General features: G+C 39.9%; 1 protein-coding gene across 2 annotated transcripts; it reads left to right on the forward strand.

Moving 5' to 3' along the window:
• The first annotated feature begins 12,489 nt into the window (after positions 1–12,489).
• ARRDC3 (arrestin domain containing 3) lies at positions 12,490–27,539 on the forward strand. 2 transcript variants are annotated; one of them, XM_067315721.1, is made up of 8 exons: positions 12,490–12,997; positions 17,121–17,202; positions 19,632–19,779; positions 21,056–21,158; positions 21,544–21,800; positions 22,213–22,375; positions 23,215–23,369; positions 24,760–27,539. In XM_067315721.1, exons 1-8 carry the CDS (start codon positions 12,718–12,720, stop codon positions 24,814–24,816), a joined length of 1,245 nt encoding a protein of 414 aa, XP_067171822.1. In that variant the 5' UTR covers positions 12,490–12,717; the 3' UTR covers positions 24,817–27,539. The 2 variants fall into 2 exon arrangements, with proteins under 2 accessions (XP_067171822.1, XP_013805398.2); XM_013949944.2 differs by lacking the exon at positions 24,760–27,539 and having other exon boundaries at positions 23,177–23,360.
• The last annotated feature ends 371 nt before the right edge of the window (positions 27,540–27,910 follow it).

Here is a 27,910-nt window from a genome sequence, read left to right on the forward strand (position 1 = left end):
CCGACCTGTTGGATGATCGGGGATTGCGTCACTCAGTTTCCTCAGTGCAAAAATGGGGCTTGCTCCCTTTCTAATTCTTCTTGAGTATCACTGATGGAGTTGCTGGAAGTATTAATTTGTTAAACCACTTTACTTAAACCACAGAAGACTCACTGACAAACCCTGGAGTGGAACTTCAGGGTGAAGGTCTGAGAGATATTTGCCCCTAATGAATGAAAATATGTGACAGCAAGACTGATAATGTTTTCCATAATTTAGCTCCTCAACATTAAACTTTCTGCTCTGTAGCACTTAGTAAGGCCCTTAATGTCCCCTTAATAAGTTCCCACTTAAAGTTATTTACACTCTGCTGTATTTTTGTGTGAATCTTTTTCCAAAAAAAATATTAATAGCAGTTTCAAAGATAAAAACCACTCCGACAACTCCATGTTGTACACTAGCAGGCTTATTTCTTGACTGATTAGTTTAAGCAGAGAAGTTGCAAAAATTTCTAAGGTGTTGCTGAAGAACAGATCAACACCTACATCAGTAAAGCAATAGAACTGTATCTTTTGGTACTGTTCTGTGCACTAATCACGATGAATACAAGAAATGTGTCTGTGCCTCCCTTCCCAGCACACAAAGAATTTTTCTTGGTCAAGTTTTCAGTAATGGGCATGCATCATTAAAACTTAATATACATTCTCCTTCCTCCATGACCAGTTTCAACACTTGCCTGTGTTGGGTGAAAAGGCAATATGTAGCAAATCTGTTACTCAGATTTGGCCACACAGGTGTCAGAAATATAACATAACTCTACGCTAACCATAATGGTCCTCTTAAAGAGTTTCAAAGAGGAGACATGTTAGTACCTGTCTTCAGTGTGAAGATTTTAAGCATCCCCAGTAGGCCAACAAAAATAACAGTTATCAGTCTCAGCAGAGCACCATCTGCAAACTTGCTTAGTTAATTTTTTTTTTTTTTCAAAACAAGTGCCATTCTGCTGAAAAGGATTCTTCTTTTGGGATCTTTACAGGGTGCAAGATTAATTGGTGGCAAATACTTCTACCCATATGTGTTAACAATTTACCTGACAAAGTAGGCTACCCCCATTAAGAGTGACTTTATGGAAACTTCAGCAAAAAATAGTCTTAAGATGCCTCACTTATATTGAACTGAACATATGAATATTATTACAAGTTTTGTCATCTAATATTTCACTTCTTTGTAATTTTGATGTCCTGTATCTTACTGTGTCAGTGATTTCAGTGAAATGTATAGGACTACACCCAGAAGAAATGCTTACTCTTGGAGCAAGGGTATCAGAGGAAAGCCTAAAGCATTTCTTCCGTTACTTAATAACCACAGAATCATCACAGAGAGAAAGGGAAAGAAAGAGAACAAAGTAACACTACTAGTTAGATCAGTATTGCTCAGATCATCTTGGGTGTTCATCAAAATGCTGTTCATTTAATGAGGGTATTCTTCAGGTTAAAAAAATAATTTATCCTCAAATTATCACTCACTTTCAAACTTTGCCCAGCATGGATGTGAAAAAGCATGAGTCACTATGGGCAAATGAGCATGAAACTCATAATCTAGTAAAATGAAGGATGCCTTTGCCAAAGCTGGTAGTTCCTGGAAAATCACAGGTTCTAACTGCATATTACAATGTTTCACTTAAAAGCCTAGCTCCAAAATTGATTCCAGACACTAACGTTCAATCCAGATACAATACATATGGAGAATTAAGCACCTGAGAATGAGATCCATAAAGAATGTTAGACTGAATGCACACCTATCTGTAGCAGCCCACAAAATTTGAGCATTGTCTTAACCCACTGCTGTATAGATGCCCAAGTTGGGGTGGCAGAAAAACGAATCTATTTACTTGGAATCCACAGCCAGGATACAGGAAAATGTTCGACAGAAAAAATCCTGGTGTATATTTCTGGCATGTAAAAGATGAGTAGCACATACGCTATGTCCCATAACAGGGAAAAATGCTGGTTTCCCTGTACAAGATACACTTAGTAGATTTTTACTATTCCCATGTGCCTAGACTCACTCCTGCTTTTAGGTGGCCTTTATTAAAAAACAAAACAAAACAAAACAAAACACCTATAAATACCTCTCTTTTTTTAAAAAAAAAAGAGATTACATGAGAAGAACCAAGAAGCAAGACTGTCAGCTGTAACAGCCTGCAGACATACAAAGTTCCACATGTGGCATGTAAGAGTCACTTTCTGGGACACTACTGCATGTCCCTCCACTGTAATGCCTGAATGCCATAACTATACAGACATATTGCCCCAGGCTGCCTCCTGCTGTAGAGCTCAGCGTGACAAAGTGGCTGACAATTGCCAGCCAGCTGCTATGAGCAGCTGAGGTGGTCGTGCAGAGAAGAGTAGCAGCCTTACTCTGCAAGCTATCCTTAATAAAATTGAACTCATGTGCCCACAGACATACCTGTCATATGACCAGGTATGTCCACTGCATGCAAACAGACATGTTTTATGTGAGCCTGACTAACTTTTGGACCAGCACTTGAGTCTCAAATGGCAGGATTATATTACCTTAATAAGCACATAGTATATGGCTAGAGCATTTCCTTAGGACATTGGAGTTCAGGGTTCAAAGCCATACCTTTTATATAGGTCTCTAACGAATAGGCTTTTTGCACTCTCTTTACCTTCTGTTAAGGCTGCTTCCAGTGTGCAGGAAAAAGTTCAAGATTTGTTTGGCCAAAATGAAAGATCATGATTATTGGCTTAAAGCACTCACTTAGATGGATCCAGTCCAAGCTCTAAGAACTTTTGATGTCAAATACATAAACAGTCTTTGGAGTATAACACATTTTAACAGAGAATGTCATCGTGGCATAATTCTGTAGGCATAGATAAGGTATTTTCAGATCATGCCACTTAGGATTGATAGCCAAGAAATGCCTGGTTTCTGGACCTTGATCAGCTAGAGTGAGAGGAAAACCAAGCTGCTCAACCCTTGCAAAGATGAGCTATACAAAACTTTTACCTAAACACTTGAGATGCCTCTGAAACTTAGCACCTCAAAGGATAAGTAGGACTTGAACAGGGGGGTTTCTAAGATCACAGTTTTAGCCACAGTGCCTAAGTTCTGTCCAAGCCTCACTTGAAATGTCTAAACCCTTTCTCTTATTCAAACTTGGCCCACCCTGCATAACACACGATGCACCAAGGAGATGATTTTGAGACATATTTCATGCCCATCTGTGAAGCACTTTTGCTATTAACTCACTCCCTCATTTCCTTTTTGCTCTTTCCTAGCTCTTAAGCATTTTGGTATGACCACTTTACCCATTAACAACAGAAGTTACTGAAAATCCATAAAATGGCCCTTCTACTACTCCACTAGACCAACCTAGGTTGCTACATTTTTAGACTGCCTTCTTCTCCCTGTATTTTTCAACGCCTCACAAGTTCCAGTGCAAAGTCACTTGATCCTGCCACACCCACGTCTTCCTCCTCTGCCCTTTTGGTTTCAGTGTGGGTGAAAAGGTTTACTTACAGGGCTGAACACTATGTGCATTTCTGTACATTTTGTAAGCCCTCTCTGCAGAGGTGCTGAGCTGACAATGGACACTCAGTGTCTGTGTTTTCACTTTTTAATAGCACTCACCAACAGAACTGAGAGATCCATCTCTTCTGCCTTGCTTAAGGGACCAGAAATAAACAGAGTAGCATGACTACTTTGGCTTTTGAGTAAGATAACCATTATTGTTATTACAGAGATACACAACTTGTAACAGAAATCCTTATCTCACTAATAAAGGCAAGCTGGGTGTACTTATTAGTTTAACTCAGAAAGCTGAAGTAAAATAGATTGTCTAAAACAGAACTCAGCTTGCCTTAGGGTAGCTTGCTTTCTAAAATTACTGCCTTACTAAAGATGTGAAACTAAACTAAGGAAGGGTTTATGTGCTGAAAGCTCATCTGTTCTTTTTCCAGACTATAAATTAGTCTAATAAAAGATATTACCTCCCCTACAATCCTTGCTTACCAAAAGCATAACAGATAATATTTCTAGAGATAAAAATCACAGAATAAACTTTCCAATCTCTGTATATTTTGATACGCAACACTGAGAAGTGTGCTAGTGTCTTTTGGTGAACGAAAGAAAGGCAAGAGGAAAAATACCTGTCATATAACCATTTAAACAAAAATTGACAAAACAGGATTTGCAAAGACTCCAGTCCAAATATGTTAAAAATCTTTCTTCTGCTTTTACTGGATGTTGGGAAAGACCCTGAAACCTGTGTCAAAAACACAAACAAAAAAACAGGGAATTTGTATAGTCACATCTATTACAAGATTGTTCTGACAATCAAACTGCTAGCAAGAGAAGATGCTGAACACAGAAAGAGAGGATGCAAAAACAGCATTAATGAGAGAATGACAGAGCCCAGCTCTTAGAATGAGTATGAATCAACTAAGAAGCCAAGCCCTGCTTTCTCAGGCAGCACATGGAGCAAACATTATCAGAAAAGCTGCACAACTTGTTTTGACTCCTGGGCCTCCAATAGGGTTTGTGGGTCTCTCTACTTTGTAGCTTAATCACTCTCTTAGCTCATGTGGATTTCACAGCATTGCCATTTCTCGCATCCTTGCCACAGACCTTATAGCAAATTTCCCCAAAAAACACAGGTGCCGAGGAACTGCAGTTATCCCACATTTTCCACTGAAAATGTCTTTACACTTTTTTACACAAAACCCTGACTCTGAGCAAGGAATGAAGGCAAGGAATGCAGCTATGGCATGTGCCATGCCATAACCATCAGGGAGGTTAATAAGGAGTCTATACAAGGATAAAAAAAGGGTGAGGCAAAGCATGGAGTCCAAGCTAATAACCTCTGTTGAACCAGTGTTTGCTCTGTGCAGGGCCAGCTCAGGTGTCTTTGCAGCATGGTTTCAGAACAGGGAGTGCCTTGTTGAAATACTGAATGGCTCTGAATAGACTCAGATTGGTTCAGACAGACTTACCAGCTTAATCATCCTGCCAACCCTTTTGGCAGGACAAGGAGGCAAAGCAGAGTTGGCAGCAGCCTGCAGATGAAGTAACAGTGAGGCAAGAGGGAGGAAACACCTTCGGGAGAAAAGGAAGCAACAACTCCAGGCTGAGAATTACAGAGATTTTTTACATCAGGAATAACCTTTACTCATGGGCGCAGTTCAGTACTGCACTCGAGCTTATTAATCCAGGTTTTACTTAACATGTTCACTACATGATTTTTTTTTTTTTTTTTTCCCCTTGCGTGGAGTTTGAGCCTCTCCTTTATTTGCCTGGGACCCCTGCATTTTGGGCTGTCCTATCAGGTAAGATGCTATAGTGTACGCATGCATTCTGACAAGGTTGCCACAAACCCAGAAGTCTTCCACTACACAAATGCGCTGTTGCTGTATAATACATCCATAGTGTTTCTAATCATAGATGGAAGCATCACACTTACTGAGGATGGGCAGCACAGTCATTCTGAGCATCTGCCCTTGTAGGAAGCACAAGGTGGCCCTATGACATGTTCCTTTTATGTTAAGCTTCACATGTTCTGCCATCCAAGAAATCATTAAGGTGTTAGATTTGATATGCCTGTAGAGACCATCCATGTAGAGTTGTGCAGATCTGCTTTGCAGAATGGAAAATCTCAAATGGTACTATTGTCACTGTTAAAGTTGACCAACTTCAGACAGGTTTGAAAGAGTTTGCACTGATTCCTCAAACCATATTTGTAATATTTGTCTCAAAACTTCAAGTGCACATACACACCCATACAGAACAGAAAAAGCACAACAACACCCTAACCCCTCCTACCCCCCATCTCTCCCAAAAGCCACTCGGCCTGGGTTAAGGTGAGTACTGACAATTTGCTTGTCTAGAAAAAAGGTTAGGAAGTTCAGTTATAGACTAATATAACCTTAATACCAGCTAAGATGTTTTTTAAGCTAGTGGGGATTTTCAACCATAGGAAGCATGCCAACGGCAAGAGCCAAAAACCCAGTCTGCTATATAGACTCCCTAGGGAGGCATCACGATCAAACCCAGTGCAGGACACCACCACATTCCTTCTAAACTATATTTAGTATTCTAGCTCTGGCCCCTGTTTGACTGTCCATCATCATCTACTAAATTAGAAATTTCAAGCACATGCTTATATATTACTGATTGCAACTGTAAGCTTGTCCCTAAGTGGTGGTGTTTTGCAGAAGAGATTAATTTAAGTATGCATTTAACTGTTTGTTATTCTCAATTGAACAGCACTAGCAATTATTTTCTCAAACCATGACTTGGAGACATTCAATGTGATTAACACACAACTTGCATTCTGTTTTTAATAGAAAATAAGCCTTAAAACTCAAATTACTCTTGATCATTGTTTAGCAAATCTTTAGAACAAAAAGAAAATACATCAAACTTAAAAATTGCAAACAAAAAGCTTCATTTTGAATAATTTTGTTACATATTTATGTATCTTCTGAAAAGAAAATGATCAGTATTTTCAGAAATACTACTCTTAATTGTGTACATTCTTTCTCATTACTAAAACTATTCTGCAAGAATACGAATTTGACAAGGGGAAAAGTGCTTCTACCTTCTGATTCCCTCAAATTTATAAATCCTTTTCACAAACTCCATGCTTCTTTACAATATTGATAGTCCTCTCATAAAATCTAAATCCTAAGCAAGTTTACTTACTGAAATTTTCTCCTTTCTCTACTACAGCACTAACAATTCAACAGCCATTCCAGATAGACTGCACCAAAAAAAAGCTCTGTAGACCTCTCTCTATAAATAACACTTTTGAAAGCCATTCCTCAGTGCTGCACTGCATAGCTCCACATGCCCATTACATGACATCTTATGTCAGAGTTCTGCACCGTAACGTGACAGTATTTCATAGATGTATTCTCATAACAGGCATGAAGAAGGGAAATTGTATTCCTCTCCATTTTATGGATGGATTGAGGACCAAACATAATAAAGGGTAATCAAGAACAACTCTGCCAAAAGAACTTTTCAAGTATATTTTACGTTTTCCATTCACTGCATGAAATATAGAAACTGCCCTAGAGCAGGCTTTTTCTTTCCAGGATTCTTCCTTTGATATGAACACCTTAACCACCAGACAGCAAGTCACATTTACTTTTATACTATCTCTAGACTATTCTTTTCTGTGCAATGGAACAACTTCCAAAGGAGAGGTAAACACTGCCTCTCTCTACAAATAAGCTATTAAGTCAGTACAGTCTCTAAGGAGATAGGAAATGAGTCGGCATCCTCCTATTAACAGTAGCTTATTGACTCATCAGTAAGGAGAGCACTGCAAGCTTTTCTTGTTATGTTTTTCAAAAATCAATGACCGCTCTCAGAATCATCGTGCAACACACCCAATCTTGCAGGTGTATTAAGTGTGTGGTGAGAATTCATACTAAATAAAGCCCCAGCAAGAAACAAAAGCAGAATGCCTAATTTCTGGATTATGAGTGGAGGTCAGCATGAATACATTGTTCAGTCATATCAAGGCTGGGACAGTTCTGGGCATGTACAAAAGTGCAAATCTAGGCACCCAATAAACTTTAAAATAAAAAAGGCCCCTCCAAGGTTGGGTGAAAGTTCATCAAGAATTTTTAGGATATTGATTTTGGACTTGGTGACCTAAATTCCGCATATTTATACATCAACATCCCTTTACTGGATCTACCCTGCACAGTAGTCTGTGACATAAAAGAGTCTCTAGGTTGCCTAAACCCCCAAGCTAGCATCAGAAACGTGGACCTCTCATAATGGAGCAGAACATAGTGACACCATGCAGTCATAGATAATAGAATAGTTAAGTCTAAATGAATCAGTAACAACAGTAACTTTCAAGTTTCCAGGGAAGATTCTCAGGAAATGCAGTCTGCATTACCCAGCAGGCCAGGATTTTTTTTTCCTTACTATACTTTTCTAACAATCTTTTCTCTCCTCAGAAAGAAAGAAAGGCAGAAAGAAACTAACTCAAGGGAGAGCTTGCCAGTTTCAGGAAATGGTTTGTTAAGTGAGGTCTAATCTTTGCCTCTTTATAGAGGGCTGGAATTTTGCCATCTTCCTTAGAGCTACTGACTCCAATAGCCAGAGCATCACCTTCCTGGTTTTCATCAGCAAAAAAGGATTTGGACCTAACTTTTTTAAGCTTTATGCTCCTTCAGCATCTACAGAACTTAGCAGACAAAAAATTCAAAGCAGAGGAGAACAGTTAACTGGTAATAATCACCCTGTCTGAACATTAGTCTTTACTAAATTCAAAATGGCATATTGGAAATAAAGTTATCTTTGTCTGGACAAAAGCTATTTAATGCTTTTTTGTACTACACTGTCAGCTTTTGAGAATGACTTTTACCATACACATTTTATGTATCTTTTATAATTTGGACCTCCATGTCACCAGTCATAGGTTATCTGGATGCCACAGGCAAATTTAGTCCATGAATTTTGTGTTTAAATTTGCCTGTGATAAATTGGATCTCAAACTAGACCTAAAGGCCTGGAAAACAAGAACAGTGCTTACCTTAGTAAGTAATGGTCTCCTGTGCCATCCACAGAAAGGATTATATGAGTCCGTCATGTACAGAGCCAGATAAAGGTTACTGGAGGTTCCTGACAAGTAATAACCAAGCTAAGTGTACAAAAAACTGAGTCTTCCCTGTCTATTCTAAGATGCCATCTTAGAATCTCTGTCATCTAAGTTGACAAAACTTGAAGATCTGCTAAATGACAAGGCAGGCAGTTCACCAAGTTTGCCACTAGATGGCATAGAACATAAAAATTATCAGCAATACAGAACTATAAATGAACAGCCTACTACCACGAACATAAAAAAACTGAGAAGTTATAACAACTGAATGTATGATGAGTACAGTCAGGACAAGGGAATTACATGAATACTTGTGAATACAATGTCATTATGCAAAACTGTTCTACATATTAGTTCATAACACACGCTTAACTAAATCATGAGTGCCAGCCTCTATTAATCTGTTAGTGCTCCAAATTTAAATTACGTACCACCGTACATAACAGGGAGGTGATATATAAGGTGCCTAGAAACAGTCTATGTAGGACCAGAAAGAAGAGCAGCAAAGAGAAAGTGGGTGGCATCTCTGGCGAGAAACAGGCCCAGACAAGTCAGGACAACCTAATATGGGTGAAACAGGGTAGAAGGAAACGTGGGTGGTGAGCTGAGAGAAGGGCTGAGCAGCTCATGCTCAATCAAACTGAATCGGTAGCAATTTGAGACATGGGGAGGGGAATTAGATGACTGGGTGGGTGAGAGCCAAGCTGGATGGATGGCAGGCAGGATAGCAAGCAGAAGCACACAAAAGGGAGGGACAGAAACCAGATCTGTGTGTTTTGGTGGCTGAGTTATCGCATCACTCCCCAGCTTTCAGAAATCATCAGGCAGATTTAGAGGGAGATTTTTATTTTCTGTATATACATATGTTCTTCTTCTATAGATACATATGAGCCTTATAAACAACTTGTTTCATTTGTCTTCTGATTTCTGAGCTACTTTGGTGAACTCAAAGCTCTTCACAAACTCTTTTCTGAACTCATCAGGTCTAAACATATGTTTACCTGAGATGAGATTCTTACATAGTCAAATCAATCCCAAATCTAAGACTTTAAGATAACACATCAAATATCGTTAGGTTCATAGCAAAACCTTGTGAACTGTGAATTTGTAGTTGTGTCCACTACAACCAACAGGATGTGATACAAGAAATGCTTTTTCCAATTCATTCTCTTTACCCAAAGGGCACAGAGGTGAGGGGCTGCAGGAAGGCAATTCATGCTTTTTAGAGAAAAGAGGGAATAAAGAAAAAAATAGAGGAAAGTTTCCCAAGTGGGGCACTAGAAGAAGGAAGGTCATTATTTCAAAGAAGAGTAGATCCTGGCTTAGATGCTTTGAGTGCATACAGATCAGAGTTAATATGGATTTGATTTACAATTTTTTTCCACCAAGCTTTAACAGGAATTTAGAACTAGCCTTGAAAACTAGATCACTTTCATGTAAATCAGCATATCTGATCACTCAGGATATTTTTTAATTAACTCAGAACAACAGCATAGCTATATATGAAAATATAAAGCTTCAAAGATTGTGGAATTCTGCATTGCATGGATATCCAAATGTCCTAGTAATTTCAATGGACTCACTTCCATGTGTTTAGAAAAACTTCCAAGAGGTCTGAACTATGCCAGTAGCTGCAGAAATTGCAATGAATTGCACCTGTCTCACCACTGCAATGAAACTTAGATTTATCAGCATTCTCAACATGTCCAATATGTCTGAGAAATAGGGTTACTCTCCACTGCATTTTTCTCCAAATAATCCAGGAACTGGAAAGAGCTGTCTGCTGTCCAGTATGACATATGATCAGGACTCCAACTGTCTGCAAATTGGTCAAATCTAACATACCAGAACTTGGCCCATAAGCTCAAAAATAGTAGGATCTTCCCAATAGCCTACTCACATGAAATGCTTAGAAAACATCCCACACCATGACAGCAGCGATGTTATTCTTTTGTATCCAGAAATGGCTTGGCAAAAGACAGCAATCCTACTGGTCGGGGAGGCAAGTTAAGGCTGCCCTGTCTGTAGATCATATACAGGAAGAGGGGCCTACATCAGCTTAACAAAACATTTTATCTTCTCCAACAAGCCTGGAATGTGCAAATCTACTAAGTGTACAAAATACATCATCTATATGAGAAAATAAATGAGAAAATACCATATGCCATATTTCAATCATGTAAGAAGGTCCCCTTATCAACAAGTATACAAAAAATATCCATATGAATATTCACTTGAGTTTCTAACCTTCACAGATCTTAACTGGATCTGCAGAAGGTAACTGCTGTACACTTCAAGTCTTTGCAGATCCACACTGACAGAGGTACATGGTGACAATGAACCCAGAACCTGAACGACAGAGTCATGACATTCCTGCCTGAACTCCATGGATGGAGCCACAGAAGTAGCATCCCATTTGGCTGTTAGTTTTCATATTTCCTGTAACAAGTCCAAACACACAGAGTGATGGGATCTGCGACTGTGGAAGAAAAAATTATCTTCTACCTTGTAGAAAAAAGGAAAAACATGCAAATCAACAGTTGTATGAAACCAGCTGCATCTAAAGATTTGATAACAAAAGGAAAATTATTACCAGAAAAAGAATGAAATACCTCTACTTCTTTTACAAGTTGTCTAGGTAAGTATGGATATTTACCACAAGATGGTGCAAAAACATAAAAAGTTCTAACATACCAGAAGGACATTGCTGAACATTTTCTGTTTAAAAAAAGAAAAAAGAAAAAAGTGTGAGAATCTCCACCAGGTGTCAGGCCAGGGAAAATACGAATGGCTTTTTACTTGAGAAAACAAGTAAATACAGGCATACTGCTTCAAAACATAACTGTTGGTCTGAATTTTGTTTTAGCTACATACTTCACTGACCTAGAAAGAATACAACTCTCAAAACACACTAGTTTGTTAAATATTAACCACCTACATTAGATGTCTTGTTGAAAACCTTATGTCACTAACAAAGAAGGTAAAAAATAGAAATGTAGCATTAATAATTTAATCTAGAACGTTTATCCAAGAAATGGCACCACAGGAAAAAAAAGAAAAACGAGCGACAGCAAAACAAGCAAACCAAACCCCAAACTAAGCTACTGTACAACGATTACATTTAAAAGTATTAACATAGGAAACTTCACCTTGGTAGACGTTTAAGTGTTTGCTTTTGCATAAAGGCTCACTTTTGGAAACAAGATTATTATCAAAGACACCCCCCGATGCCAAGCTGATTTTTTTCAAAGTCGTTTAGAAAGCGGATGAGCTGCATCTTTCGAGCCTGTGCAGCGAATCCACAGATTCACGTAGAAATCATTGCTTTAAAGGACACCGAAGCAGAAAGCCCTTCTCCCCCTCAGCCCTCCCCGCTCAGGGAGGCGCCGGGGGTAGAGGCGGGCGGGCGGCGGCCCGGCTCCCTGCCTGCAGCCTGCTCAGGACTGGCCGCTGCGCCAGCGAAAAGCTCTGGGCGACATCTGCAGCCGAGCGAAAAGCCGAGCGTCTTCTCCGCGCCGCCTCCGGCGGAACCGCTGCTCTTTTTACTGTTAGCAGGCAGCCGGCGGCGGAGGGGCCGGGCAGCGCCACGAGCCCCCCGGCCCTCCCGAGGAGGAGCCCACAGCCCCCCGCCGCCGCCGCTGTGCCGCTCGCGGCGCTCCAGCCCCCACCGCCGCACCGCGGTGCCACGGCGCGGCCGGCGAGAGGAGGACGGCGCGCGGGGAGCGCGCGCGGGGGCGCGGGGGCGCGCAGCGGCGGCGGAAGCCGGCGGCGGCGCGGCGCATGCGCGGCGGGGTTGTTTTTCACAAAGCTGTTCTTAAAGTGAGCTGGCAGCGCGCACGCAGCCGTCTTTGTAGGGAGACCAGAGCGCCGGGCAGCTGCGCCGCGCCGCCCGCCCGCCCGCCGCAGCGGCAGCCGCCAGGGCTGGGGCTTTCCAGGCAATCCCGATGACGGGCTGGTAGGCGACACGCTGATCCTGCCGGCAAGCTCTTTGCACGGCAGAGGCTTGATCAGTGCAAGGTGAAGATCGCATTTTATATGAGATCTTGACTTTTTTTTTTTCTTACAGTATATTTTTATACACTTTGTTATAAAACATGGTGCTGGGGAAGGTGAAGAGTTTGACAATAAGCTTTGACTGTCTCAATGACAGCAATGTCCCCGTCTATTCTAGCGGGGACACAGTCTCAGGAAGGGTCAATTTAGAAGTTACTGGGGAAATTAGAGTAAAATCTCTTAAAATTCATGCAAGAGGACATGCAAAAGTACGTTGGACTGAATCTAGAAATGCTGGATCCAACACTGCCTATACACAAAATTACACTGAAGAAGTAGAATATTTCAACCATAAGGACATCCTAATTGGGCACGAAAGAGGTAAGATTTTTACTTATTAATTCACTATATGCAGACATTTTGCTAGAAAAGGACGCGTCTTTGCATCGTCTTGGTTTATCCCTTTTTAACATGTAGCCTATAAAATCTACTAAAGATGAGAAGATGCAGACTACCTTCTCGGGATTTTTGTTCCATTATATGGACATTTACTTAATGTTAAAACTGTACTGAGATGCATCTGCAAAGTGCCTGCAAGCAGGACTTTCTTAAACTACCTGCCCTTTAACAGAGCTTTTTCATAAGGATTTGCAATTAATCAACACTGTATCTTTAAAATGCAGTATCGTTTTGTCATAGTGATACTAGCAAGATTTGTTTTTTTTCTGTGGGGAAAATAAAAAATCAAAACCAGATAATGCAGTAAATGACTTTTCTGGTAACAGCCTATCAAATCGTGAAATATAATTAGAACTTAAAGCTAGACTTTTTGACACATTATAGATACAGTTCTGCTTTTCAGACTGATATGTGATGATTTTTAAAGATGGATCATTTTTGGCAGATAGAAGATTCCCTGTGGCTTATTTTGACATATGCTATCATCACCCCACGTGTAATCCCCCCCCCGTCCTTTGCTCTAAACTACTAGTAAATTCGTAAATTACCTTTAATTTCTCTTATTAAGCCCCTGTGTGGGAGACTCAGATGTAAAGATCTGTCCAAAAGACCAAATAAAAGTCCTTAATTGTATAATGGGAGTATCATTTCTAAGTTGGGGAGTTCTGGAACCTGCATTCAATGAAAACCTGGTTTGCCAAGCCCGATAGAAACGTAAAGTGCCCTGCAAATTCCCTTATTTTGGGTATGGAAAAGGGGGTAACACACTGTGAGGGGGAGTGCGGGTGTTCGGTTTGTTAATCTATTGTTCGCAGGGTTACATTGTGTTACATTGTGTATAGGGGACTCTAAGCTTGTTTTTCTGAAGTTTCCACCCTTTGTTAGAAGCGGTTCAATCCTGTTTGGGACCAGTCCTGGGGAGAGGGAGGGGGTGCTCCTTCTCCTCTCCGCAGATTGGTTACACGCGTCAGGTGGTGGCGATGACTTAATTCCTAGCACAAGAAAATAATGTTTAAACTGGTTATGTAATTTGGTTGCTTTTTTTTTTTTAATATGCAGCATATTTACTGCAGAGATCGGTGCATGAATAGGCTATTTCCCCTTCCTTTTTAAGGAAGAAATGTAATTTTTAAAGAAGTTTGACTACAAATTGCATTGAGCCTATTATAAGGCATTTTTTGAAATAAATACTATAGCAGGGCTGAGTTTTCTAATTATGCTAATGTGATGCAAGCAAGTATAGGTCACTAACGAGGTGGCCTGTAGCTGAAACGTTCTTTATGTTACTGTCTGGGAGATAATTCGCTGATGAGAAACTTAATTCACTTCCAGTTTACAGCTGACAGAAACGTGCAAACATGCATGAGCCTTTCATGGCAGGGTGCATGCTTACAAGTAGGAGGGCAACCCAACTGCTCCCAACTTGACGCTTAAGCAGCGTCAGTGACTTTGCACGCGGGTTGTAGATCCAAGTGCTGACACCGATGGAAAGGGCTTCCTTTTTGGCTGGAAAGGGAACAAAAGACTGGAGGGAAGGGACAGATATTACACGCTCGGGCAGAAGGGGCACAGGGCTCGCACCCTTCCGGCGTGCGAAAGCCCGGGCGGCCCGCGGGGGCAGCCGCTGCCCCTCTGTCCCCGCAGCCGAGCAGCGACTGCTAGCGCCTAGAGCGCCGCGCGGAGTTTCAATGACTTAGCTCGCCGCCGCTCAGCCTAGCTTCGTCCCGGAGGCCACGCCCCGCGCCCGCCCCGTCATTGGCCTGCCGAGGTTTGTTAGCCTGTTGCTAAGGCGATGCCAGCCGCTGATTGGCGGCGACTGGGGCGCGGGGGGGGGGGCGGCTGAGAGAGCAGGTTCCTTTGCCCCCACTCCGGCTTGCGAAGCGAGGGCGGCCTCCGGCCGGCGCCGTCCGGAACCGAGGGGAAGGGGCACCTCGGCCCCCCCTTCCCAAGCAGGCGGCGGAGTGCGCACGGGGGCGGGGTGGGGACCCTCGTCGTGCCCTGAGCAGTCCCAGTTTACCTCGCTGGGAGGCCGGGGGCAGGTCCTCCGCTCGCCAGTTGGTGCTGCCCCACGGCCCCCCCCCCCCCCCCCCGGCTAGGGATCCGGTCGCGGCCTCGGTGGGGCCTCTCCGCCTGCCCTCGGGTCGCTCCGGGCGTGCTGAAACCGAGGCCGGGGCGCCGCTCTGCCAGGGGGGCGCCATGCCCCCGGCGCTGCTGGCGGTGAGAGGGCCTGCCTGGCAGCCACGGCCTTGGCGGGGAGGGGGGCTCGGGGGTCCTGGGCGCGGCGCCCCTCTCTCTTGGGAAAGCCCCTCTCGGGGGAGGGCAGAGGCCGTAACGGCCGGGCAGCCAGCGGCGCTGCGGGCACGGCGGCCGCCGGGACACGACGCTCTGCGGCCGGTCACGTCCCTCACTCCGCCGCCTCCCCTCCCCCTCCCAGCTGCCTCAGTAACGGTCGGGGGGCCGCCTCGCACGTAGCGCGGGGCAGCCGCGAGCCGAGCCGACGGCGCGGCGCTGCGAGCAGACCGGAAGGTGAGGGGCGGGCGGCGCCTCCGCCTCCCTCCTCCCCCGGCCGCCAGGCTAGGCTGCGAGCGGAGCTGCTGAGCAAATGCGGCGGGGTGTAATGTATACTGTATGTATATGAGCGGCTGGCTGGCTGGCTGGGGATCTGCTCGCGCCGGTTTAGGCCGGTCCTCTCCTGCTCCAGCCTAGTCCGTGATTGACAGCTCAGCACTTGTTTACCACAGTTCTGCTGCTGCCGCTCAGGCTCAGTGGGACTGCTGAGCTGGCAGAAAGAAAGAGAAGGAAGGAAGGGAAGAAAAACTTATGTGCAAGGGAAAGATATATTTTTTTTAATAAATAAAAACTCGCAAGTGTAAAAATATATATATATATATATACACACACACACAAACACGCATTGTGGTGCACTTTCAGCCTGTCTTCGAGATTCTTTGCGACGCTACACACTGAAGACGCATTTTTGTAAATGCTGTTCTAGTGGGGTTTTTTAGGTTACTCGCCATAGGTTTGTTTCAGCGTTTCTGGTGCACTAAAGAAATTGGAGCATCAGCATTTTTGTAGGACAATAGGAACTGCAAATTTTTAAATGTGCCTGTGTTCCTCCATGATGTTTAAGATTTTAAGCAACTGCTTTTGCATAGTCCCACTGTATTTATTATTCCAGTCCTTTTGTATATGAGATACTCAGTTATTTTCTCATAAGTAACTTTATATTTTGATGAAGTTAGCATTTTTCTGGTGTTATGGTAATTATATCAGAATAAGCCACAAATTTGTTGGAGCATTTAAAGCAATACAGAGAATCATGACTATAAACAAAAGTCAGCTTTCTTGTTGGCATTAGGAATTGGGTCTTAGCTATACAAGCAAGATCCAGCTAAACCTTCAGTTTTTTATAGAATAGCTCTAAACAACATTAATTGGACAGCTTTCCACCTCCTATGCTCCTGAATTTGCCTGGTACTTTCTAGGTGGTGCATGTACACCTCTTCCTCCTCCCCCCTCCCCCCGTTTGTCTGTCAGTTTGTCTGTCTCTCTCTCATTAACTTCTGGACACTGTTGCTAGGCAGAAGATAAAAAGCTGAATTACTAAATTTATCTTATGGAGCAAACTTCATACCAAGTATTAAATCGCTTAATATTATTAAAGAGAAAGCTCTACTTTATTTAAGTTTTGAACTAAAAATCATGTTGGAAAACGTGATTTCCAGTACAGATCTTTCAAGCAGAGCTTGAAATGGCAGCATTTACAACTATGCCAGTATTCAGCAGCGAATAATAAAACAAGTTAACCTCTGCTTTTATGTAAGATGAACCTGGCTACATTACCTACCTTTAAAAGTTTTGTGGCCTTACATCTAGCAGTTGATACAAATGGACTGGAGATACTTGTTTATGGGATACCATGTTCTTAAGTATTGTAATGAGTGTATAAGTCCCCTTTACTCTGAAAAAGAAACCTATATAATATATTATGCTGTGTAAAATGTTTACAGGTGGAATAGCATATTGGGTTTTTCCCTCCTAGATGATGACAATTCTGAAGAAGGCCTTCACACTATTCATTCAGGAAGGCATGAATATGCATTCAGCTTTGAGCTTCCACAGACGTAAGTACCCACAAGCACTACTCAGGTTGTGTGAGAGAAGGCCAAGATACATACCTGCCTAAGAAAAAATCTTGTTGTGGGTGGAGGGGAAACCTTTTCAATGGTAGTAGGAATTGTGCTCAGACATGCAACAGAGGACATAATCTCATTAAACTGAAGAGGTTGCTTTTATGCTGGTAAACAGTTTTTCAACAAAACAGGAGCTCTTTGCTGCCCAGTTGGTACTCTCTTTTGACCAAGGTCTGTTGACTCATTGTGCCTTGCAATATTTTACTCCTCCCCAGGAGAATGGAGGGGAATTGAACTGTCATTTGAGTCCTGCAGAGTGGCTGAGATACCTTCCAACTGACCCAAGATTTTACTGGAGCCATGCAGACCAGCAGAACTAGTGATAAGATCACAGCTTAATTGTTTGGGCTCAGTCTGCGACAGATGTGGCAAGTTTAACAACATTTGAACAAAAGAGGAGATTGTTCTAGTTTAAATAGCATGTATGTACTCAGGCTGGCCTTTATGCAAAAGAAGTGTTAAGATGGCTACACATACCACCCTCCCACCCCACACACACCCCTGTCCAACACAGACATTGTGAAGAGAAGACATACATAGAGGAAACATGGAAATTTCCAACATGGAAATTGGCTAAAACATGAAATTAAATACTAAGGAACAGAGAGAGTCTGGAAATGGATGGGGAAAAAAGGGAGGAAGAGGAGCCTTTTACTGTAAAAGGCAATCTTTGAAGTCAGTGAGGTTGAAAATGTTGGCAGAATGCTGTACTAAAGTAGGCTAATATCTAATATTAAAGCTAATAAACCATCTGTTTATTAGAGGTGCTGGCTTTAGCAGAACCTGCAGATGATGTTTTTACAGGTCAGTTTCAAAGTGAATAGTACAGGGTTTTACAGTAGAGGTTACTGGGACACTTAAGAGTGCTATGTATGTAGAGATTTTTAGAAGTCAATTTAACATTGAGATGAAAATCTCAACTACAAGAAGTAATAAGGAAGGATAATATTGATCTTCCCTTAAGTTGGAAGGGATATTTAAATATGAAAACACAAACAGTATACGTGGAGTATTTAGTCTGAGATTAAATAAATGACCAGTAAAACACCACAAGCATTGGTCAAAATACTAAAGCTCTTAAGTGATTTGAAGGAATACTGTGAAACTAGCTTCTGATAATACTAAGAAAATGAAGGCTGGTAGTAAACGCCTGAAGGCCTGACGAACAATAGTTTGACACTGTCTACTTACTATTTTGTATCCTTAGACTATTACCAAAATTCATTTAAAACAAAACAAACTATAAAGCAATGGTGGAAGAAACAAGGCATGGACTTGCTTTATTGATTTTGCCCTAAAGGATACTGGGGCAGGATGAAACATTGAAGACTGATTAGAAAATCGTTTCATTTAGATGATTTTTACCAAAAATATGTTTCAGATGTACAAATAGACATGTCAAACCTGTATATCAAAGAATCATTTTAGTAAAGTCCTAGCACAGCCAGTGTTAACTGTAGAAAATAGGGAAGTTTTGCAAGTAACTTATGCTTAATTTATATGTTATGATGCATTCAAAAATATAGTACAACATAAAAATTCCTACTCTGATCTTAAAAAAATAAGTTTTGGAAAGAAAAGTACTGTTGAGATAACTGAAGTAGAAAGATTTTATGTCCTTCATTTTACAATGTTGCAGAAGAAGGTGATGCTGAAAGGTTTGGACCCCCTTTCCATGCCTTTTCTTCCTCCAGCTCCCAAAAAGGACTTCCTTTGTCTTCCAGAGTTGTGTGGTTTTTTGTTTTTTGGGTTTTTTTTTTAATTAATATTTTAAGATGGCCTCCTCAGAGTAGAGGGAAATTAGAAGATACTCAAAATAGCCTCTCTCTATTCAGAGCTCTAAATTGAGATGTTTAACTACCCTGCTTAAGGCGAAAAAAATGACAAAAGTGCTTAGTTGCAGCTAAAATAAACCAGACACTGAGATACCAGCCAAGTAAACAATACATAATTATTTACAAAATACAATATCCCAAACAATAATTGACTGCTACTAATGCTAATTTTGAGTTGGTAATATTAAACGCCTTAAAATGTCATGCAGCATTCTAGACTTGAAAGTGGCCTCTTAAGTTTAAAGGAAATGTGTACTCTTCTGGCATTTTCTAGCACAATTCTTTCATCGATTCTTAAAATTTTTACAAAACTACTGTTGGATGAATTGGAGATGATTTTTTCTCCCAACTTTAATCTTGAATTTTCTGAGATATGGAAACTTTGCAAATAAGTTATGCTTAATTAAATATTATGATGCATTGAAAATACAGTTCAACATAGTACTTCCTAAGCTGATCAATTGTATCATTATTAGAAAGAGAGATAAAGACTTTACTCAATTTTGACCTTTGTGTCCTGCACAGACCACTTGCTACCTCATTCGAAGGCAGACATGGCAGTGTGCGCTATTGGGTGAAAGCCGAATTGCATAGGCCTTGGCTTCTACCAGTAAAATTAAAGAAGGAATTTACAGTCTTTGAACATATAGATATCAACACTCCTTCATTACTGGTAAGAATTGACAGAATTACTCATTCTTTGTTTCTGGCATACAAATAATGAAGTACAGTGACCAAAACAACATCAACATCTAATTTATCTAATATTTATTTGCTAGTTTAACTACAGCTGATCTTTTAAACATTATTTCAGTTTAGCAACTCTTTAACTGCTGGTATTTTGAAAGCTAAATTATTCTGTACAGAGTTGCTTAATTTTTAACAAAACATAAGATGTAAATGCATTTGTCAGTTTAAATTGATAATAAATTATAAAATCTTACTCACAAGGAGAATTTCTATGAACTGTTCCTCTTTGATTTTAAATAAGGAATAATCTATGGAAGGAACAGTGCAACTCATAAAAATATTTCAGTGAGAGACTGCTAACTTAAAAATGCAAAGTAAAAAAAATGTACTGCAGTGCATAATTGATAATTTCCATATGAATAACTTTCTACTGATGGGGAGAAATTATCACAATTCTGTATAAACTTTCTGAAATTTCATTTTATTAAAATTACTTTAATATCACAACTGCTTTCAATGAGGATTTAATTTCAATCTGGCCTAAAATCCCTTTCTTTTTTTCCCTTCCTCAAATTCTAATCTATGGAAAAAAATAAATTTTAAAACAAAGTCCATTGAAATAGGTTTCTTGTGTGTATGGGTGAAAAATCAGACTTGCAAAGGGACCTTGGCCTTGCACAAACTCCATTAAAATCAAAGGGCTCCCATTTGACTTTAATGGGCTTTGGATCAAGCCCTTAATCCTCATTTCATGTAAAATAACAAAGTCTGTTTAATATAGAAGAGACAGAAACTGAGGAAATAGCAGGAGTCAAGATTACAGTAGTTTGGCTTAGTTACTTTGTTTCTGAAATGCAGTGTAATGAAAAGTGGGAAGATGTTCTAATTTACTGATAATTAAATGAAAAGCTCTGCCAACAGTATGTTAGGATGTGTAGGCTATAAAGCATTTTATTTTAAGCTATCCAGTATTTATTTTAATTATTAAAAAAAAAAAGTTCTAAGTATGACTATAGTATGGAGGATCCCATGGGTGGGAGAAAAAAGCAGTGTTAATGCAGCAGTGGAATTAAGACAAAATTTTATCTGCATAATACCATTTAAATTGCTTCATATTTTTCCTATGAATAGAACTAGTTTTGTTTCTAAAAATATATAATAAGTATATTATGAAAATGATTATTTTTGTGTTGATTAAAATAGCTGATGAGTTTCACTGAACTCTTAATTTAATGGGCAATTTTATTCTTTTCTTGCAGTCACCCCAAGCAGGCACAAAAGAAAAGACTCTCTGTTGTTGGTTTTGTACCTCAGGCCCAATATCCTTAAGTGCCAAAATTGAAAGGAAGGGCTACACCCCAGGTACGTAACAGAAGTAATTATAGGAAATGTTTCTCCTTCCCTTTTAAAACTACAGTTTGTACTTACGGGTTTTCTATAAATGAAATATTAAGGCTATTTTTACCACTTCAGTCCACATTCAGCAATCGCCTCAGAATATTGTAAAGTAAAACAGACAGCACTAGTTCTATCTCCAGATTGCTGAAGGACATCTGCTTCTGTTAGACTTGTACATTTTTGTTTTAGATTAGCGTATGGTGATCTTGCTCTCGTTAGCATCAGTGGATGTTTTTCCAGGTAGAGTAGTGATGGCAAGGTCTAGTGCATTATAACTATATAGACTCTGACAGTTTGCTTAAGCTGCCTTGTAAATGTAAAGAGAACTTGAAATTCTGTTTTGTTTCAGGTGAATCAATTCAGATCTTTGCTGAGATTGAGAACTGCTCTTCCCGTATGGTGGTGCCAAAGGCAGCCATTTACCAAACACAGGCATTCTATGCCAAAGGGAAAATGAAGGAAGTCAAACAGCTTGTTGCCAGCCTGCGTGGGGAGTCCCTGTCGTCTGGCAAAACAGAAACCTGGAATGGCAAAGTGTTGAAAATTCCACCTGTTTCCCCTTCAATCCTTGACTGTAGTATAATCCGTGTGGAGTATTCACTAATGGTATGTTGGATGGTCTGTTCCATTCTCAAGTATGAGTAATTTCCATCATTCCATACAAATTCCTAACAAAAGTGTTTTTTGCTAATCAGTTACAAAAGAAATACATGTCCTAGTATTAGTGTCCCGACAAGAGATCTGTAAGTGAATTTGGTTCAAATCATGCAAGTTCTTAAAATAATTGTGTGTCAGCCAAACAAACGTGTCATGAGTAGACTGCATTTCCATGTGAGGCCTCATGTTAAGAATGTTGAGCTTCCGTTAACTCTGAGAGTTTATAACTCCATAGGGGCATAGGCCCTAAAAGAGACAATTAGAAACAAGTTCCTCATAGAAACTTCCATGGGAAGAAAAACTTAGTCTCATGAAGTGCTGACACAAACTCATGTTTCTTTCTCTTTTTATTTTTCTTCAGGTGTATGTTGATATTCCAGGAGCCATGGATTTATTCCTTAACTTACCACTGGTCATTGGTACCATTCCTCTACACCCGTTTGGTAGCAGAACATCAAGTGTGAGCAGCCAGTGTAGCATGAACATGAATTGGCTTGGTCTGACCCTGCCTGAAAGACCAGAAGGTAACTTGACAATACAAATCCAAAGCAATTTGCTGTTCTGTTTTGATGTTTGTCTGTTTATTCATTGCTGTCTTGCTAACAGAACCACATTCTGTCCTTCCATAGCAGTGCCCACAGGAAATCCTTTGTGGGTGTTCCCTTGCCACCTGTTTTATGTAGAGGAACAGAGTTTCCTCCCTCATCGCCTTTCTGCCTAGGAAAGGCAGGGAAATCAAACTGCCTTGGAACCTGGTAGAAGTGAAGGCATAGGATGCTGTTGTATCTGTGTAGAATTTCATTACTTTCACCTTCAGTATTCCAGTTGCATCCTTGCTTATAAGGCATTACAGCCCATAATATTAGCAGTTCCTCGGTCTCTTGCCAGCCTTTGTAGCCAGGGCTTTCTGAAAAGGTGGTATAGTTCTTTTCTATAGAGTATCTCCCTTCTGGCCAGAGGAGGAACTTTATCTCCTTCCCTCTGTTTTCACATACTTAGTGAACATACTATTTTGTAAGTACAAATACTAGACTGAGATTTCTGGAATCCAGAGGATTGTAATGTTCTGTCATTTCTGCCTGTACGGAAAATACAGCATCCTTGGTATGCTTAAATTAAGGGGATAATTAAGCCACAATACACAGTGGTCAGTCTGTTTTTGAACATAAGCTTAATCTTAGAATAAAATGAAATTGTCTAGGTCACTTTTGTGTTCAACAATTTAAAAAAAAAAAAGTCACTGAACTCTTTTACCTATCTGCAGATGCTTTTTATAATGATGAAAGTATAATATTTATCATGTTATATATTTTGACATGCATAAGAACTTGTTGTTCGAACTGCGTGTACCTTTTCCCTTCAGCACCTCCTAGCTATGCAGAAGTGGTCACAGAGGAACAGAGACAGTCCAGCCTTGCACCCATAGCTGCTTGTGATGATTTTGAGAGAGCACTTCAAGGACCATTATTTGCATACATCCAGGAGTTTCGTTTTCTGCCTCCACCCCTCTATTCAGAAGTAGGTATATTAGATGGAATATGATGATTAATTTATTGTTTGTCTGAATTTTCTCTTGTGGAATAAATCTAGGAAGATATTTCTCTTTCCTAAAATTAGGAGAAACCACTAAAGTGAGGAAAAGGAAACAAGCTGCCTTCCTGCCACCCCCCCACCACACACCCTTTAGCAAGATGCAGATGAATCATCAAGACTTTTCCATGTCTGTTTCATAGCATGGGTTACACACGCTTTTTTACATCACCTTTGCCTTATGTTTGTAAGGTGCTCTGTCAAGTGCCTTTGCAGGCCTGGAAGTTAATTTTTCTTGGCAGCACTTCTTAGAAATTTACAGAAAGTATTAGACTATAAAGTGTTGTGGGTTTTTTTTGTTCATTATTCCCCTCCTTTTCTCTCTATAAAATGTAAACATATTTTGTAAGATATCAGCATATTTTTCAAGAAGAAGCAGTGGTATAGAACAAAAGAAAAATACTGTCCCCTTTGGCTAAATCTTTGCCTGAATTCTCCCACTTTAAGCAAACAGCATTATGTATTATGTTGTTGGGTTTTTTTTTCTCTCCTTGCCCCCCACCCACACACTTCCCCCTTGAAACACTAACACTACAAAGTGGGGAGAGGGGGGAATTCTTTGTGTGCTAGAGACTTCCCTGAGGGCTCTGCTGTAGCTTAACTCTGGAGTACAACTCTTTAGTCCTTTTCATTTTAAGTACTCCAAGATTTAGAAGTATTTTTTTAACTTTAATTTTTTTAACAAAAATTTAAACAACTTTAACAACAACAAAAAGTTGTATAAAGTTAACTGATACAATGTTGCCTAAAAGGCTGCACACTTAAAACTAGTCTTACCATCCAGTCTGGAGACCTAAGCTAGCAGGTTGTTTCCCCTGCTCCTTTGAGGAAAGGAAGAAGAGTAAGGTCTAGGACCACATGAGCTTTTGAAACATCTCATGGGATATTGAGGATTAACTATTTTAAAAGTAGAATTACTTTTTACTGATAACTTTCTGCCTTTTCAAGCAAAACTTCCCAATTTCTCAAATGAATTAAATGTTTCTTAGATAACATTTTTAGTAATACATGTGTCATCCTTCTGGAGTAAATCAGGGTTTTTTTTGTTTTTTTGTTTTTTTTATGTTTGGTATTAGTTCTTTGTGCTTATCCTTAAGTTGTTATAAACCTGTAGTTTAAAATCTTCCATTTAATATGAATGCTTCTATTAATTTTATCCAAGTTTCAATGACCAGAAGTTTATCATTTGTTTCATAACCTTTGGATTGGGAATACCATGTATTGTTATAATTTGCTTAAACATGTGAATTCTGATTTATCTCTAGCAATTGATTCTAAAATGTCTTTTTTTTCCACCTCTCCCACCCCTTTTGGTTAGATTGATCCAAACCCAGATCAGCCCACAGATGACAGACCATCTTGCCCCTCTCGTTGAAGAAATCCATAATAAGCTGACTTGACTTGGGTTTTGAATCATATCTGCCGTGTTGAAGATCAAGGCGTCATAGTGGAGACACACTTTCAAAGGAAGTGATATTGCTCTTGCCTGTATGGTGAACAAATGAAAACAACCTGTGATCATGCTTAGAAGCCTACAGCAACATCATAGGGCTGCTACACATGCTTGAAGACCTGAGCTTTTTTTCCCCCTTAAATACTGGCACATACTAGGAGCAGCCTTACTAGCCTACAGTCATGTGTGTCAAAACACTCACCACGTTGTAAGAGAGGGATGGCTTCCTATTATGATTTGAAAATTTGCACATGCTCATTGCTTACATTGTGCAGTTTGGTGTCACTACAGCTTTTTCTCATTTATGCCTGACTGTTGTTACCCCCTCTTACTTGTTCGTGGTCTGCACAACAAGGAGCAAAAGAAAGCTTTGACAAAAAAAACAGCGACAAAGACTTTGACAAATGCACTGACTTTTTTTTTTTTTAATTTAATGTAGCCTGGACTTTACCTGCATATGCACATGCTCAGAATTGTTCTAATAGGCTGATCATGTATCACCTCTTCAGCTTGGATCCTATTGTGGATTTATTTACAAACATCAAATGCCTTCAAGCCAATCTTTCTTGCTGTATGTTTTGCAGCCTACTGTAGTAGATAAGCAACAGATATGTGGGGGTGGGGTAGGGGGGAGGTAACGGAAGGAAACTAATAAGACTCTGTCAGGATTGTATACCTTCTTGATTTCTTTTAAAAATTTGTTGCCTTTCTACTATTATCACAAAGCAGCATTTTTATTACAGACTGCCTAAAAATCACTTAATCTCAGGTGAACTCATCACTTGCCAAACTGTTGGAATGCTATTTGTTTTGTTACGTTGCACTGTTGAGTTACTTTTTTTGTTTTGTGTTTGTGTTCTGTTTTTGTTCTTTTCTTGAGAGGGGGATTTGGAATAGGGACATACACAAAAGTTACAAAACCCACCTGCATTCCCTTCTTAACTTCCTATGTTAAGAAAAAGATGGTCAAGTTGTGAAGCTTTAAAAAATAAATAAATAAAAGGCACAAGTGAAAGCAGCACCAGCAGACACTGGCTAAGAGTCAAAAGAATTTTAAAAGGACATAGTCATACACTGTCTGGGATTCATGGGCAGAGAGATTTCTCAACTAGTAGGGATGAAAGGGAAAGTAAATTTATTTTTTTACGTAGTTACCTAATCACCAAAAATTCTATACCTTTATATAAGGAGTCTCTAATAGAAAGTATATTTCAGACTATAAGATGAGCTTGGACTATTGTAAAAGACAGCTCAGTTTGTGCACTTTGTATTATCTTCAGGGTTTATGATACTGTAAAAATACTATGACTAGAAGTATAATGAAACTGGGCCAGAATATCAGTGTTACCAGCTGAACTCAAATATTAGTTAACTGAGAATTACTTTGATGATTGCATCTCCTGGGCTACTCCCAAGAGCTTTAAAACAAAAACCCCAATAACTTTAAACATACTTTCATTCAGAACACAAACAGAGTACTCACTCCCTGAGCGTACCCCAAAGATGGAGGTGAAGAAAGAGAAAGAGTGTGATGGAGCCATTAGATCTGGTAATACAAATACCAGCACTTAACATGCTAGAGCCTTGGGAAAGTCAGCTTCCCTTTTCAGAAATCACGTAACAGACTATTCACAAAGGGATGCACTTCTGGCATTGACTGTTTAAACAAATTGGGATCTAATCCATCATGTATCTCCTCGTGCAATAAAACAGCTCAGAAGGGAGGGGAAGAATAAAGCTGGTGTTTCTGCATGGTGCTTATTTTTAGAAAAATTGCCTTGTTTTTAAGGCTTCATAAAATGACAAAATAGGCTTTTCCATAAGTGGCCTTTATGAGAACATGAAAGGTATTTCATGTTTCAAAAATGATAACAGGGTGAAAAAGTATAAACACGAGTCGCGTTTTAAGTGATTCAGTTAGAAAGTTTTGGCTTTGATAAGCAAGAATACTGGCTAATAAGGAAATTGGGTGATGTCTTACATTATTAGGCCATTTTGTGAATGTCCCTTTCCTGTACCCTCTCCAACCAGACAAAAAAAATTTAAGAGCTGATGGGATCGTTGGCATAAAAGGGCATTTGGTGGTTTTACTTTTTTTTCCTTTTGTTTTTGTTTTAACAGACTAGGGAACAATTGCTGATATACATAGCATTAAAGTACTTATCACAGTATAATGGAAAATTGCGTATGAAGCAGGATTGACCAATATTGTGGTAATTGGCATTGCATCACAGCCTTTGTGATCAGAGTGAAAAATTCTAAAACTATCAAATAAAGACTTTCCATTTAAACCATTTTGTTAGTTGTTTAGAGGCATTACTATTCTTCCACAAATATTGGTCAATTCTCAGCATTATAAAACATGAGGTTCACAGTTGTAGCCCGGTATTTGATATAGAATCCTGATCTGAATTAGGGAAAAAATAAGTAAAATCCAAACATTAGAGAAACAAAGTGCAATATTAATGTTTGCTTTATAGATTATATTCTATGGCTGTTTGTACTTCTCTTTTCTTTTTTTTTGTTTTTAGTTTTGGTGCTGAATATGTCCTTGTAGACTCTGTTTCAAGAAAACAATATGTGGAAAACAATTTAATTTTTCCTATTGCTCTTCCTTGTGGAAAATAAACTCTTTTTTTAAAAAAAAAAAAGGCTTTTAAATGTTTTCAGTGTAAGCCATAAAACTTATGCAGTGCAAACCTTTTATATATTACATATCTATGTAGTAAGTACTGGTTGTAAGGATCAAATTACTATAGGAATACATACACTAAGTATGTATCAAACTGCATTGGCAGAACTATTTCTGGAACCACCACTGATGAAGCACAACACCCTCAGTGTTTCATCACCCTCAGTTCCTTTTTCTTATTTATATCAATGACCTCTCAGGGCTAGGTCCCAGAAAGGAAACTACAGTACAATTTCCTACATCGGAAGACACCAATAGTTTACAGGAATACCTTCCCAGGACACTATGTTTGTATCATCATGGTAACTGTAGTGACCTGTTCAA

The sequence above is a fragment of the Apteryx mantelli genome, chromosome Z (genome assembly GCF_036417845.1).
Source record: "Apteryx mantelli isolate bAptMan1 chromosome Z, bAptMan1.hap1, whole genome shotgun sequence".
NCBI classification, from domain to species: Eukaryota; Metazoa; Chordata; class Aves; order Apterygiformes; family Apterygidae; genus Apteryx; species Apteryx mantelli.

What these genes read in the sequence shown, in the direction of transcription:
- ARRDC3 (XM_067315721.1), top strand. Translation starts at nt 12,718, where the DNA reads ATGGTGCTGGGGAAGGTGAAGAGTTTGACAATAAGCTTTGACTGTCTC. An exon ending in CCTAATTGGGCACGAAAGAG is followed by an intron (nt 12,998 to 17,120) that starts GTAAGATTTTTA and finishes TTTCCCTCCTAG; the next exon opens with ATGATGACAATTCTGAAGAA. An exon ending in TCAACACTCCTTCATTACTG is followed by an intron (nt 19,780 to 21,055) that starts GTAAGAATTGAC and finishes CTTTTCTTGCAG; the next exon opens with TCACCCCAAGCAGGCACAAA.